Below are 14,843 nucleotides of genomic sequence, written 5' to 3'. Positions count from 1 at the left end.
CCCTGGAATCATGACCTGAGCCTTAGGCAGATGCTTAACCACCTGAGCCACCCAGGCACCCCCGTTGTAACCATTTTTAAGTGTACAGTTCAATACATTAAGGCATTAAGTACATTCACAGTATGTAAAACCATCACCAATATCCATTTCCAAAATTTATCATCACCCCAAACACTGGCTTGTCTAATCACATTATTGGTCAAAAATTAATACAAATGAAGTACTTGGAAAAGCCTTGGATGTTTAGCACAACATTTTCTCATGGGGAAAAGAATGTTTAACAAACATTAAGGTTGTTTCTATTACAAACAAAAGGAAGAAAGCCGAGCAAGCTTGAGTAAGGCAGGCAGGCCCTGGAAGGATAATGGAGTAGCCCATAGAACTCAAGGACAAGGATGCAGCCGGGCCTCAGAAACAGCCTGGAGCTAGGCCTCAGCACTACAGCGTGCTCTGTGAGTCCATTCTCTCCCCATTTATTACTGTGAAGCACACTGGATTTTTTTTCTTTTTATTCCAATCCACATGATGACGGTGATGGCGACAAAGAGGAGAAACAACAGTCACTCAACACTTAGTATATACAAGGCACCACGCAAAGCACTTCATATGCATTAGCTCATGGAATCCTCATTAAGTTCTCATTAAATGTATAATTTTCCCATTTAGCAGATAAGAAACTCAAGGTATAGCTGGGTTTAAAACATTTTACCTAAGGCCATATAGCTATTAAATGGCAGCGCCAAGATTGGAATCAAGTGATTGGGTGATTAACAATATGCCTATGCCACTTAGCCTCTTATTGTAAAGGACCATTACCACCGAGAATGTTCATTTTGCATCTCCTGAAATAGCAGTATTTCCTTCATAGAGTTGCATGAGGATTACACAAGGTATTGTGAGTAAATCTTAGAGTTCGTGTCAACTGGTCATGTTGTTGGTGTTGTCTTCTTTGTTCTACTGAGCAGCTAGACAGACACTAGCATCTTCGTGTTCATTTCAAGTTATCAGTGGAGGGATTCAGATTGACAGAACACAAGCTAAGGACCCAGTCCAGGATTAATCAAATGTTCCCAGGAGGAAATGATGTGGCTCCGTGGGCCTCCATTTCTGTGCATTAAAAGGAAGAAAGGTGATGTGTTGGGAGGCAGACTACCATATGAAGGGATGGATATTTACTATAATCTCTCAAAAGGATGAATAAATATTACTCTGGCCCCCAAAATCACCATCTTATTCACCAGAATCTCTTTATTTAGTAACTTAGAAGTAGCACTGAAGGTAGACTTCTATATTCTGAATTAAGAAAATGGGGTTTCTAAAAAAAAAGAAAATTGGGTTTCTTTCTCTCACATAGCCACAGTTTTGGAGGCAGGGCTGGCTGGCATCTCTGAGACTTCCTTAGCCACTTTCACAAAGGGTGCAAGATGACTGCTCCAGGCAGCAACTGTTGGGGTGTTTGCTATGGAGGCATATAAATATTTACTGCAAAAGAAATATAAATATGTTCTTTATAGAATTCTATCTAATCCACTTCTCTAAAAATGTTGCACCATAGATAGACGATGCTTAGAATGCATTGTCAGAGAAATCACGAATTGCAATAGTTTATGCATCCCCTCTAATCCCGCTCTATAAATTTCACTTCAGAGGAAGGTGCATCAAGTCTCTCATGCTCTGAAACCTACTGCGGTCCTTACCCTGAGTCAGAACCGGAAGTGAAGGCAATGGCTAATTTCTTGAGAAAAAACATCAACCACATTAAGGCTTACATCAGTATGCATTCCTACTCCCAGCACATAGTGTTTCCATATTCCTATAATAGAAGCAAAAGCAAAGACCATGAGGAACTGGTAAGTGTTACTTAGTTTTTTTCATTAGCATTGCAAGAAATAAAATAATACCTAAGTCAAGAATCAAAAACTGTGGGGGGAAAATTTCTCCTTTGGAGGACAGTTGGGTAGATGCTTTATATTTTGGTCTACTCTACTGGGAGTCATCCTAGGTCAGGGTTCACTGAAGGAATGGAAAGAATGGGTTTTACCCTGTGGACATGGACTTTAGTCTAGCAGATGGGTCCCTAAGAAAATGCCAGACACACTGCTTGAAGATCAGAGTTGAACCATTCCACATGTAGCTGATCTACATAGAAAGCCAAAAGAACAAGGACAAGAGTCTCTGGAATTGTGGGTCTGTTTCGTGATAACTAGATTTGTACAAGGGCCTGACATAGATCAAGTCCTGGTACAACACTTATCAATTTGATATCGGCATTGGGAATTGTGTACACACTGACCTCTCTAACCCCCAGGGGTCTGGTCCTATTAAAAGCACCTCCAATGTCAAGATTGGAGCAAGAGCCCCCCCAACCTTTTTTTTTTTTTTTTTTGGAATGTAGTAGATACAGGAAGTTTGAAGAGGACTCACATAATCTGCTTGCCCTAACTACTTTTTGGTCCCAGCTGTTCTGTGTTTGGGTTGACAGCAAACGATGCAAGAGTTCTTGATGGGTCGTGGATAGGATTGGCCAAACTCTTACCCCAGTTGCTTTCCAGACAATGGAAGGGTTATGGTGACTCTTGCATGAGATCTGATCTTTATGTAGTGGTTTGTTTCTTACTGACCCCTTTTGTTTTGGTTCTCTTTTATACTCCCTCTCTCTCCTTTTATTTTTTTTAATTTTTATTTATTTGTTTTAGGTATTGAAGTATCATTGACATACAATGTTATATTAGTTTCAGGTGTACAACATGGTGGTTCTACAATTCTATGCATTACCCTCACCACTAAGTGTAGTTACCATCCATCACCATATAACATAATTATAATATTATTGACTATATTCCCTATGCTGTCTATTTATTCCATGACTTATTTATTTTATAATTGGAAGTTTATACCTCTTAATTCCCTTCACATATTTCACACATCCTCCCAAACTCTCCCCTCGGGCAACCACCAGTGTCTTATCTGTATTTATGATTTTGCATTCTTGTTTGTTCATTTGCTTTTTTTTTTTTTTTTTTAGATTCTACATATAAGTGAAATAATATATTTGTCTTTCTCTAACTTATATCACCTAGCATAGTACCCTCTAGGTCCATCCATCTTGTTGAAAATGGCAAGATCTCATTCTATTTTATGGCTGAATAATATTTCATTGCATATATATACCACATCTTCTTTATCTATTCGTCTATCAACAGGTACTTAAGTTGCTTCCATAACCTGGCTATTGTAAATGCTGCAGTAAACATAGGGGTCATCTTTTCTTTTCAAATGAGTGTTTTCATTTGCTCTGGGTAAATACCCAGTAGTTAAATTACTGGATCACATGATATATCAATTTTAATTTTTTGAGTAATCCCCCCTACTATTTTCTGTAGTGGTCTCACAAATTTGTGTTCCTATCAAACTATGCACAAGAGTTTTGTTTTGTCCACATCCATGCCAACATGTTATTTCTTGTATTTTTGATAATATCCATTCTGACAGGTATAAGGTGATATCTCATTGTGATTTTGATTTGCGTTTCCCTGATGTTTGGTGATGGTCAGCATCTTTTTATGCATCCTTTTGCTGTCTGTATGCCTTCCTTGGAAAAATGTCTATTCAGATCCTCTGCCTATTTTTTATTTAGATTATTTGTGGATTTGGATTTTGTTTTGTTTTTGTTTTGTTGTTTTGGTGTTGATTTGTATGTCCTGGTTCTCTAACAAGAAGAAACTATAGCCACATTAGGTGCTAGCAGCTGATGATGACAAATATAAGGTTATTTGCATTTTCTGAAAATAGCTCATTTAGAGAATAAATATACTTGATACTTGCAATTCTTCTTCTCAATGGAAAACCTCTAAGGAAAGTTCCCTTATTGGTGTTATTTTGGAAGAAATGAAAGATTATTTATCATGATTTGGAGATAGAATTATTCTGATTTCCCTTATTTTTGGATTGCTGTTATCACAAGTGTTTGTTGAGCATTATTTTGTATAGAATATTGTATTTGGTGGACATTAAAAGAAGCATTAGGTGGACCCTGACCTTTTAGAGAACGTGATATGGTTAAGAAGCTCAGCCATTAAAGAAGCATTAGGTGGGACCCTGCCCTTTTAGAGAACATAATATGATTAAGAAGCTCAGCCATTAGCAAATGCTATAAATAGCTATATTCTAAGTGCAGTAACTACTTAATAAGTGGCACAGATGGTAGACCTCAGTTCTGACTGGGATATCAAGGAGTGGCCTCATTCACTGACTTAGAAGGAAATGCTAGATAAGCTAGGGGATAAAGTCCCTGTCCTTGAGGAATTTATCATCTATTAAGGGGTAATACACTGTAAAGAAAAAAACAATAAAGGGCTACTGACATCGAAAAACAGATACATTTTTAGCCAGAAATGGAAAGATAGGAATTCTAGAGGCATACAGGAAAGGGAGGACATTCAATGCTGAGGAAATGTGTTGCCCACAGGAAGTGTGTTCAGGTTACTGAATGAAAGTAGAGGGTGACACCATCAGAAAGTAGACATGGTCTGCTTGTTTAAATGTTGGAATAAATGTGTATCTTATTCTGTAGACAAGGGGGTTCCATTAAATTTTTTTTGAACAAAGGAATGCTACAACTTCATATGCACTGATACTCCTCTGGGTTATGCAAGAGAGTCACAGTGAATACTAACATCAACCTCATAAGAGATCTGGATAAGCTAGAAGCAAATGTAGTAGGACAAGGGATTTATTTATTAGCCTGCCCCATACTGGGCACATAATCCTTTTTACCTGATGAGTCTTTAGGAGTTATTAGACATTTTGCACAAGAAGACAATAATAGCTTGTGAGAAGGAAATGATCTACGCATTAGGTATATGTAGTATTTAGAGAAGTCGCATTTAAAGTTTGGTGATAATTTTAGGGTGTCTGGGTGGCTCAGTCAGTTAAGCGTACAACTCTTGATTTTGGCTCAGGTCATGATCTCAGCGTAAATCTCATGATCTCATGATCTTATGACCTCAGGTTGTCATATTGAGCCCATTGTCAGGCTCTACACTCAGCGCTGAGTCTGCTCCACGATTCTCTCTCTCTCTCTGCTCCTCCCCCTGCCAAACAAACAAACAAACAAACAAACACATTAATTAGTTAATTTAATTTAATTCTCTAAAAAAATAAATAATGTTTGATGATAATTTTTTGTAGGATTAGGGTAACTCCAGGCTGTTTGCCTTGAAATACAGTTATACTTCATTTTATATGATAAATGAACTCCTGAAGCCAAAAAAGCATGTGAGAATTATTTTTCCTTCAAGTTAAATAAAATTTTCAGTGTGTTGGAAGAGTCTATGTGTAAAGCCACCCAACTGTGATTTCCATAAAGCAAAAAATATTTATTTTTTTAAAGATTCTATTTATTTATGCATGAGAGACACACACACAGAGAGAGAGAGAAAGAGAGAGAGAGAGATTGAGAGAGAGAGGCAGAGACACAGGCAGAGGGAGAAGCAGGCTCCATGCAGGGAGCCCAACGCGGGACTCGATCCTGGGTCTCCAGGATCACGCCCTGGGCCGAAGGCAGGCACTAAACCACTGAGCCACCCAGGGATCCCCAAAAATATTTATTTTAAAGTTTATTTATTATTCTAAATATGTATATTTTTCCTTTTTTTCCTAGCTCTATTGAACTATAATTGATGTATAGCATTATAGAAGTTTAAGGCATACAAGGTGATGAGTTGATACACTTATACACTGTAAAATGATTACCATAATAAACTTAGTTAATACCTCCATCACCTTACATAACTACAACTTTTTCTTTTGTTGTAAGAACACTTAAAATCTACTCTCTTAGCAACTTTCATGTATATAAAATAGTATTGTTAACTATAGTCACTGTGCTATGTATTAGATCTCCAGAACTTATTTGTCTTACAATTGAAAACGTATATCCCGTGATCAACATCTCCGCATTTCATTCACACCCCAAGCCCCTGGCAACCGCCATTCTACTTTCTATTTCTTTCTGTACATAATTTGATTCAATTAATAAATAATGGTTTTATTAAGAACTTCTACTTGTCCTGCTTTGAAGCTGCACATGAACTGAAATTCCATATTCTATTGATTTCAGTCCCTAGTGGCCAGTGAAGCAGTCCGGGCTATTGAAAATACTAATAAAAATACCAGATATACTCATGGCAGTGGTTCAGAAAGTTTATGTAAGTATTTCTTCTTAAGATCGTGGAGAATTGTGAGGTGCTAAAGAAAACCATGTGTTTGGTTTTTCTGTGTGGGTTTAATTTTTCTAAATGGACTCTTTAAACAAGATCACATGTAAAATAGTTGTATTATAACAATTAGAAATGGAGGCATAATAGCTATGAGAGCACTGAACAAGGCTATATTAATAAGTAGATACACTCAAAAGAAGCCAAAATGATATTTAAGATGTCACGTTCATTACTCTAGAGCAGAGATCCTAGAATTGGCATCACACTAGTTGAGTGACGCAGGAAAGGTCATAAAGGTTCAAGAGAATGTGCAAGATATCCAGGGTCCCCATGCAAAGTTGTGCGGGTTGAACACTATACAAATCCAGGGAACACTATTTCCATTAGATGCATTATAGTGACAGGCTGTGCCCACTAAAGTACACTATATAGTGAAATGTCTTTTGCTTGTATCGCACTGACAACAGCTTGTATATGGCAAACTCTTAAGAAATATTTTCAAATTTAATTTCTACTGGCAGATATTTATCAAGGGATCCTCTTTTGCTTACATTGTGATGGCAGACAATAATTTTTCTCTTTTGAAGCTGGAGGAGGAGGTGGCAAAAGAGGTTGCATGTTTATAGAAAATAAACATGCAACCAGGTGTCAGCAAACTATGACCCACAGACCAAATTCAGCCCACTGGTTTGTTTTTGTATAGCTTGTGAGATATGAATAGTTTTACCATTTTTAAATGATTTTATTTATCTATTTATTTATTTATTTATTTAAAGAAAAAGAAAGTGAGTGCAAGTGCGGGAGGGGCAGAGGGAGAGAGAGAATCCCAAGTAGACTCTGCACCTAGTGCAGAGCCAGATGGATCTCACGACCCTGAGATCATGACCTAAGCAGAAATCAAAAGTCCATCGCTTAACCAACTGAGCCACCCAGACACCCTCATTTTTCTATTTTTTTAAAAGGTTGAAAAAAGATTTTGTGACATGAAAATTCTATGAAATTAAAATTTCAGTATCCAAAAATAAAGTCTTATTTGAACACAGCCACATCCATTTATTTATGTATTGTCTATGATAGCTTTCACAATAGTAGAGTCAAGTGGTTGTGACATACTTTGTGGCCCACAAAGCCTAAAATACTTATTATATGGTCCTTTGGAGAAAAAGTTTGCCAATCTCTGATGTCAACAATGAAATAGTCAAATATAGTATAATTCCATTGACAAGTGAAGACAATAAAATAGACCCAAGGGTTTGTGAATGACTGTAGGAGAGAGGGGCTACTTAGTGAAAGTGGCCTAGGAGCTGTCTCTCTGTAGGTGACACTTCTGGGAGACCTACCTGATAAGTGTCTGCCAAACAGTGCTAGAGGAGGAGAACCAGGGAGAGAAAACGGCTTGTGAAACGGCCCTGAGACAATGTTCAAAGCCCCAAAGTTTTCTTTAACAAATGTGATCTACAGCAGTATAAAAACACATTCATCTTAATAATCGCATTCATATTATTTTCAATTCATTGCTTAAGCACAAGATGTCCTATTTATACAAAGTCCAGAATCTTCCTCTTCCCCCTCAACTACCCCAAAATATCTCAGAGCAAAGTGGGGCCAGCTTGGTCCACGTGAGATCTCTGTCACTTGGTACCACTGGCCCACTGCTGCCTTTGCTGACTCAGGTTCTTGCTCTATCAGAGAGGGACCCCAAGCTCCTTTTCACAATTTAGAACTTTCTTGATTTTAATCCTCTCCTCTACCATTGTTCCCCAAAGCATAAGCACAGCATCTCAGGGCTGCAGGAGCTTACAAAGCAACTTTCTGGTGTGATGAAATCAGTCTATTTCTACACATTCATTCATTCAGTATACATCTATGGGAATCTGTTCATAAGTATAAGAAAGTGGCTGGAAGAAGAAATGACATATTGATGGTGGTTGTCAGAAATATTTGCTGAATAATTCATTTAATCCAATGATGATGGATGTTTTCCAGTATTATAAACAAGACTTTGATAGACACCTTTGTAGTTAACGCAAGTATAGGTAATAGAAAGAGGCAAAAATGATCACTTTGAATGTTATATGATTGTCTACCTGGAAAACAGTAGAAATCAACCAAAAATATTAGTGACAATCGAAAGTTGAGTAAGGTAGCTGACTATGAACAAAATATACAGAAATCTAAAGCTCTCTTATATGCCAAAAATAATCAGGTAGAAAGTAAAATGGGAAAAAGATCCTACTGCCCCTCTATATGTACATATATACACATTGCACACATATATACCAAAGATACATATATGTGGATTCATTGTACACACACAAATCTATCCATATATTTATATGAGAAATCTAGAAAATTTTACTGATATACATGAAAGAAGATAGATAAAAGGAGAAACCTATCATGTTTTTGAGCAGAAAAGCAATATAAAAATGTGTGAGTTGCCCTATGTTAATCTGTATATTTAATACAATCCCAATGAACAGTTTTGAATTTCTTTTGAAAGAATAAATTTGATAGAAGAGCTTGTAAAATTTTGAAAAATGAGACTAATAAGAGAGAATTTGTCCCAATCCGATACTAAGGCACATTATAAACTTACAGTAATTAAGACTATGGAACTGAGCCAGGAAAAGGCATTCAACAGGAAGGAATCGTGAGAACGGAAAGACACTTAAGTATCTAAGAGCATCTAGCATCTCTTAAAAGAGGCATTTCTAAGAATGTTAGTTATTCAATTGAATACAGTTGGAAAACCTGACAACTTACTTAGAAAAAGAAATTAATTGATTTACTGATATATATTTCTCTAAAATAAATTCCAGATAGACAAAAATTTTTAAAATAAACACTCTGCCATAAATCAGGTTGAAAGCTAAATAACCAAATAAGAAAAAAATTCACATATTACACAAGGCTAATAATACTAATGTTGCTGTTATAAGCAACCTATAAAATCAATTGAGTAGAAAAATGAGCAAGGACAACTGATAAAAAAATATAAAGATGGACAATAAATATACCAAATAAAATGTTCAACTCAGTGGTAATCAAAGAAACAAAATAGAATGATTCAATATGATTTTTCACCCATAAAATTGTCAGATGCATAATGCATAATTCCTGTGGATGATATGGGAGAGGGAATTAGGCATATTTATACCCCGCCAATATGGAAATGTAAATTGGTTCAATTTTTTTGGAGGTTATTTGGCAACTTGTGGCATAATTGTAAGAAGTACATACTCTTAGGCTAATGAATCTACTTCTAGGAAAGAATATTCCAAGGAAACAGTAATTAGTAAAACCAAGAGAGGTCATTATAAAGTTGTTTATATTATTTAGAAATTAGAAAAAAAATCTAAAGATCTTCAAGTAAATAATTATTGAACTGAACTGTATGCAGCTTTACAATGTAGTGCTATGTGATCATGAAAAATTTGAAGTTGTTGATACATAGAGCTGGTCACATAGATTATGTGTAGAAATATTACAAAATGTGATGTGATGAGCACTGGGTGTTATACAACAAGGATATTGAACATAATCGTTGAACACTACCTCTCAGACTAATGATGGCTAATTGAATTTAAATTAAAAAAGAAATATTAAAAAACGGCATGTGTAGGATGACCTTATTTACGAAGGGAAAAATGAAGTATGTTAAAGCATGCATTGAGAAAAAAAAAAGCACTAAAATGTTAATGGTGATTATTACTTCTTGGCAGATAGAGGGGTTATTTTTATTTTCTTCCTTAACCTGTTTTTCTTCAATCTCCATTTTCTACCAAGAACTTAGGTTACATAAAAATCAGAAAAGTGCAGAGCTATTTTTATTTTTAGGGAAAAAAGATCCATTTTGTGAGTTAACTTGAAACACCTGTATTTCAAAGAGTAATTTCTTTCTTTCTTTTCTTTTTTTCTTTCTTTCTTTTCCTGTTTTTCTTCCTTTTTTTTTTTTTTTTTTTTTGTAGATCTAGCTCCTGGAGGTTCAGATGACTGGATCTATGACTTGGGCATAAAATACTCGTTTACGATTGAACTTCGAGATACAGGCAGATATGGATTCTTGCTGCCAGAGCGTTTCATCAAACCCACTTGTGCAGAAGCTCTCGCAGCTATCTCTGAAATAGCTGGGCATGTCATCAGGAATGTTTAATGCCCTTGATTCTTTCACTCTTCTTCCATATTTTGATTCTCTGGCTCCCACAACACCAAATCACTGTAGGTGCTCTAAAATTTTATCAGTAGTTTTGAGAAAAGAGTTTCCTCTTCCTTGGTTTTGCAAAAGAACAAGATAAATGCTACCTTAAAATTAAGGCGGGGAAAAAAATAAATGAATAAAAATTTTTAAAAAAAATAAGGCGGGAAGGGGCTCACATTTCTCTTTTCTAAAAAAAAAAATGTGTAAGAGGCTGGATACGAATTTGGATGCAGGATGTCTGACTACCCACCTCAAGCGACGTGAGCAACTAGGTTCTTGCAGACCCTGGGACCCCAAGGGGAAAGGTGGCTGGAAGCGCAGCAAACATCCCTGCTCCAGTTTCCATGGGCTGCTTGCGCCTCTCCAAACACCACCGCGTCCTCTTGGCTCCCCCGTTGCTAGGCAACCGCCTAGCCCGCCGGGCTGGGTCAGACCAGGACACCCCCCCGCCCGCGCCCCGTCACTGCTCAGTGCACATTTTCCGCGCAAATGAATGAACGGCTGTAGTTATTTGCAACAACAGATGCGCGGCATCGCCAACAGCTGTGGATTGTAAGAAATCATGCAATAAAAGGAAGAAACGCTTGCTCCCCGCTTCACTTTCTCGTGGAAGTTTTGGCTCTTCCCGGCTCTGGCCTCCCCTCCCTCCGCCCGTCCGCAGGCTCCGCGGCGAAGCCCAGACTCGAGGATTCCCACCGCGCCCCGCCCCCCCGGCGCCGCCGCACGAGCTGACGTTACGCACGGGGGGCGTGTCCTCCGAGGGGGCGGGGCCTGCGCGCTGACGACTAATCTGGCGGCCGGAAGCGGTCCGCTGGGGAATCAGGGCAAACACTTGACTTCCGGCGGCCTTTCGAGTGGGTCCTCCCGGCGGCCTGGTCGTGTTTTCGTTGCCTTTTCGGACCCTCCGCAGCGGCTCCTCGTCCTCTCTCGTCCTCCGGCTCAGGCTCGCCCGACCCTGGCGAGGCGGCGGGCGGGTTCTGCTTCCCAGCCGCCCCGGGGGCCCCTCGCCAGCGAAGGGCCGGTTCCCGGGAGCCGCGCGCGCACCTCCTTCTCCTGGTCGTCGTCTCCCCGGGGCCCGGCGCGGGGACACAGAGTCGCCTCCCCCGCTCCTCGGAGCGGTGGCGGCGGGAGCGCCTCGGGATTGAGCTTGCGACGGGAGTCCGGGGAGGAGGAGGTAAGCTTGAAGTCGGGGACTTGGTGTGGGTATCGGGGGGGGGGAGGCCCGGGGTGTCCTCCCCCTGCCCCCCTCCCTCCAGCGCCCTCGGGTCACGCCGGGATGTTGAGCCCTCCTGGAGCATCCCCCCGCAACTCAGCAGTAGCTGCCTGGGTTCAGGCCTCGTTTCTCGCTGTCGCTGTCATTCCGACGGTGGATGCAGACAAAGACTGTGTGTGTGTGTTGGGGGGGGGGGTCCCTTCCATTTGCGGGCTTTGCGCCCTATTCGCGTTTGTTTGCGCTGCAAGGGGTTGGGTGCTGGTGGGTGGGGTCGGTGGGCAGGAGCATGGTCTTAGCTGCAGAGGCTCCCTCTTCACGCCTCCCAGGCCTATTAGGAGAAATTGGCCCCTTGCTGTCGGTTGCATTTGGTCTTTTTGCTTATTTCCCCGGCAGTGCTGGTTGATCGGATCGACTCGGGTCCCGGAGGTCGAGGAGGGCTAGCATGGTTGCTTTTGGCAACCCCCTTGTGGGAAGCGGAGGAAGGTGGCGTGAAAGGAGAGGGGGTCAGCTGTTGAGCATCGTCTCTTCCTCCCTGGGTTCAAACAACCTAACGTGGGCTGCGGGGGTGGGGGGTGGGGTAGATCCGAAGTTGATATCCCTTGAGTGACACCGGTAGGATCTTGCGCCCTAACACACTGTTTTCGGTTATGTCGTGAAGTTCTTAGAGCATCCGAACCGCTCTGAAAATGGTAGGCCCACAGTACTAGCTCTTCAGGTCTTCGGGTTTCGGGAAGAACTAAAAGTCTGGAAAGTATCTTCACACCTCAGCTTTTGCAGACCCTGCTGCCGTCTCATCTGAATGTCCACGCAGTTACGAGCCGTGCCACGTGTGTATGGTGCCAGTGAGCGGAGTCTAGTTTTGTGATAATCTTTTTTTTTAAAGATTTTATTTATTTATTCATGAGAATACACAGAAAGGAGAGAGAGAGAGGCAGAGGCACAGGCAGAGGGAGAAGCAGGCTCTATGCAGGGAGCCCGACATGGGACTCGATCCCAGGTCTCCAGGATCACGCCCTGGGCTGAAGGCGGCGCTAAACCGCTGAGCCACCCAGGGGCCCTAGTTTTGTGATATTTAGAATTACTGGCTTTAGTGCCCAAAACGACAGTACTTCTTTTTTCCCCCACAAGAGTTTTGTGGGCAGATCTGTAGGTTTTCAAATAATTTCCACCTCCTTAATAAAAATAATTTAGGTTGTAAGGTGACAGTTTAAACAAGAGACTTAGAGCGTTGATGCAAGTATGTAGCAATTTGTGTCGGTAAAAAAATAGTTGCACCATGAAGCTTACTTAGACTTTTCCTGTGTGGACCTGGTGAGATCCAGTTTTATCAAATGCACGCCTCTTACTGGCTTGCTAATACTTGCTGATTCAAAAATGAATGTTGATTGCATATTTAAGATATGCAGATCAATGTACATATCGGTAAGCTAATACTAAAATCCATCAAGAGGATGCTATTTTCAGTTCTCTGCAAGTTGTTAGTTTTATTAAGTTGTCAGTGTTAGTTTTTATTACAGTATGCATTGGCAGTTATATATAGAGCAAAGAGCAAAATTGTGTAATTTACATTTATTGGAAGACTTGGTTTTCAGTGCGGCTTTTTAGTCTTCGCTGCTGCCTCCTCCAACCCTTGTCCATTTCATGTAGCGTTGGAGCTCTTTTAGTAGATACTTAGTAACAATTAAAAGTTAACTGATGTTGCTATTTAAAGCATCTTTATTCTTTTCGGGTAGTGTGTAGGTTACAGTTCTGTTTATTTCACTTTATAGTGGCTGCTGGCATTGGCTATTTTCTGTGCATAGTCTTTCTAACAAATTATTTTTTCTATCGTTCTATGTGCAGTCATTCATGGTATTGCCTTGCGCATAGTGGTATAGTCCATTTAGTTCTGTTAATTCTGTTTGGAATTCAATTTGGAATTGTTTTAGTCTGTCTGTATGTAAGTAACCTGGAAGACTGTTGTAGAAAGTTATTTTTTAAAAAATTCTCCCAGACTATGCATCAAATAAGCTTAATTTTTTTCTTTCAAAAATATGAAGCATAAATAGGAAGAGGCTTTATTTTTTAATACAAACCTTTTACCTTTAGAACTTCAATGGATAAGAATTTATTCTACTTTACAGCGCATTTATGTAGTTTTAATTGTTTATAATGATTTGACAGTTTTCCTAATATTATGCCGCAGCTTATCCAGATTAAAACGATTTATGCTTTCATTTGTGCTAGGGGAAGATGAGGCCTCAAAAAGATGTGGTTATGGATTAAAATGAGAATATTAGAGTTGATATGTTTTATTAGGAAGATTTTAGTAATTAGGTTTCAGGAATAATTGATCATTTAAAAAGAGGCTTCTGTATGTTTCCTGTTAGCCATATATATTTATAGTGTGTAGCTTTTAGTACATTGTGATAAAAATCTGGGGGTCTCATGACCTCCTTTTGTTGTATTTTTAAAAATTTAAACTCTTATGCCCCCTGTTTTTCTTTTCTCAGTTGAAAAGATATCATTAAAACCTTGATATCTATTTACTCTACAAGTAGAAGGGAAAATAGGACAGTAACTCCATAGACTTTCACCTGTGATACTTGGGCTTTGATAATAATGATGGTATTTGGTAAAGACATAATGATGTGGGTGAAAGTATGTTGACAATTTGAAATCAAAGATTAATTTGAAAACAAAACTGGGGGGAAAAGATTTAAAGTCTCTAAGAGAGGGAAGACTTTAATACTTACATTTTTATTTTATTGTTCCTAACTTTTCTCACATACTTTGAAGCATTTGCTTATTGAAGTCTGTTCAGGTATTAATTGGAAAAGGTTTTTCCCTCCTCATTTGAATCTATATTTTATTCGATTGTGGTATTTATTTGCCTTTGAGGACCCAAATTTTTAGATTGAAAATTCTAATTAAGTTCATTGGTAACATACTTTTAAATTAAGTAAATAAAATAAATAAATAAAAGTAAATGCTTTCCTGATATATTGTAGATTGTATATATTTAGACAAATAGGTTTAAAATAATTTTTTGTATTCTTTATAAGCATAAAGCATTTTATATAGGTCAATCATTAGTATTTCAGTAATAATATTTCTAAAACTTATTGTTGACTACTGATAGAGTTCCTAGATAGGTGATCAGAAGAATTCCTCTTCCCTTTCAATTAGAAGATTTTAAGTCCTACTTTTTCCCTTTTGCCACAGATTT

General features: G+C 38.9%; 2 protein-coding genes and 1 long non-coding RNA gene across 8 annotated transcripts in view; 2 read left to right on the top strand and 1 right to left on the bottom strand.

Moving 5' to 3' along the window:
* Window positions 1-10,581, top strand: part of CPB2 (carboxypeptidase B2) — a 52,034-nt gene extending 41,453 nt beyond the window's left edge. Inside the window, exons 9-11 of the mRNA XM_072783064.1 lie at window positions 1,648-1,850; window positions 6,122-6,209; window positions 10,193-10,581. Coding sequence (XP_072639165.1) covers window positions 1,648-1,850; window positions 6,122-6,209; window positions 10,193-10,377 — 476 coding nt within the window. The 3' untranslated portion in view covers window positions 10,378-10,581. The remainder of the gene's footprint in view (window positions 1-1,647; window positions 1,851-6,121; window positions 6,210-10,192) is intronic.
* On the bottom strand, window positions 4,717-10,861 carry LOC140608164 (uncharacterized). Its single transcript, XR_012010189.1, has 2 exons — window positions 10,673-10,861; window positions 4,717-5,093 (listed from the first exon to the last, which is right to left on the bottom strand). It is a non-coding gene; the product is annotated as an uncharacterized lncRNA (long non-coding RNA).
* A 320-nt stretch (window positions 10,862-11,181) lies between these two features.
* The window catches only part of ZC3H13 (zinc finger CCCH-type containing 13), a 94,224-nt gene continuing 90,562 nt past the window's right edge, over window positions 11,182-14,843 (top strand). For 5 of the 6 annotated variants that reach the window (XM_072783063.1, XM_072783062.1, XM_072783061.1 and 2 more), the window contains exon 1: window positions 11,222-11,596. The gene's annotated coding sequence lies outside the window, so the exon portion shown is untranslated. Of the gene's footprint in view, window positions 11,597-14,843 lie in introns of all 6 variants that reach the window. The other variant, XM_072783059.1, reaches the window with a different exon arrangement.

This window comes from Canis lupus, chromosome 17, assembly GCF_048164855.1.
Source record: "Canis lupus baileyi chromosome 17, mCanLup2.hap1, whole genome shotgun sequence".
NCBI lineage: Eukaryota > Metazoa > Chordata > Mammalia > Carnivora > Canidae > Canis > Canis lupus.
The sequence above is the reverse complement of the archived record's forward strand: the minus strand, read 5'-3'. Positions and strand labels throughout refer to the sequence as shown.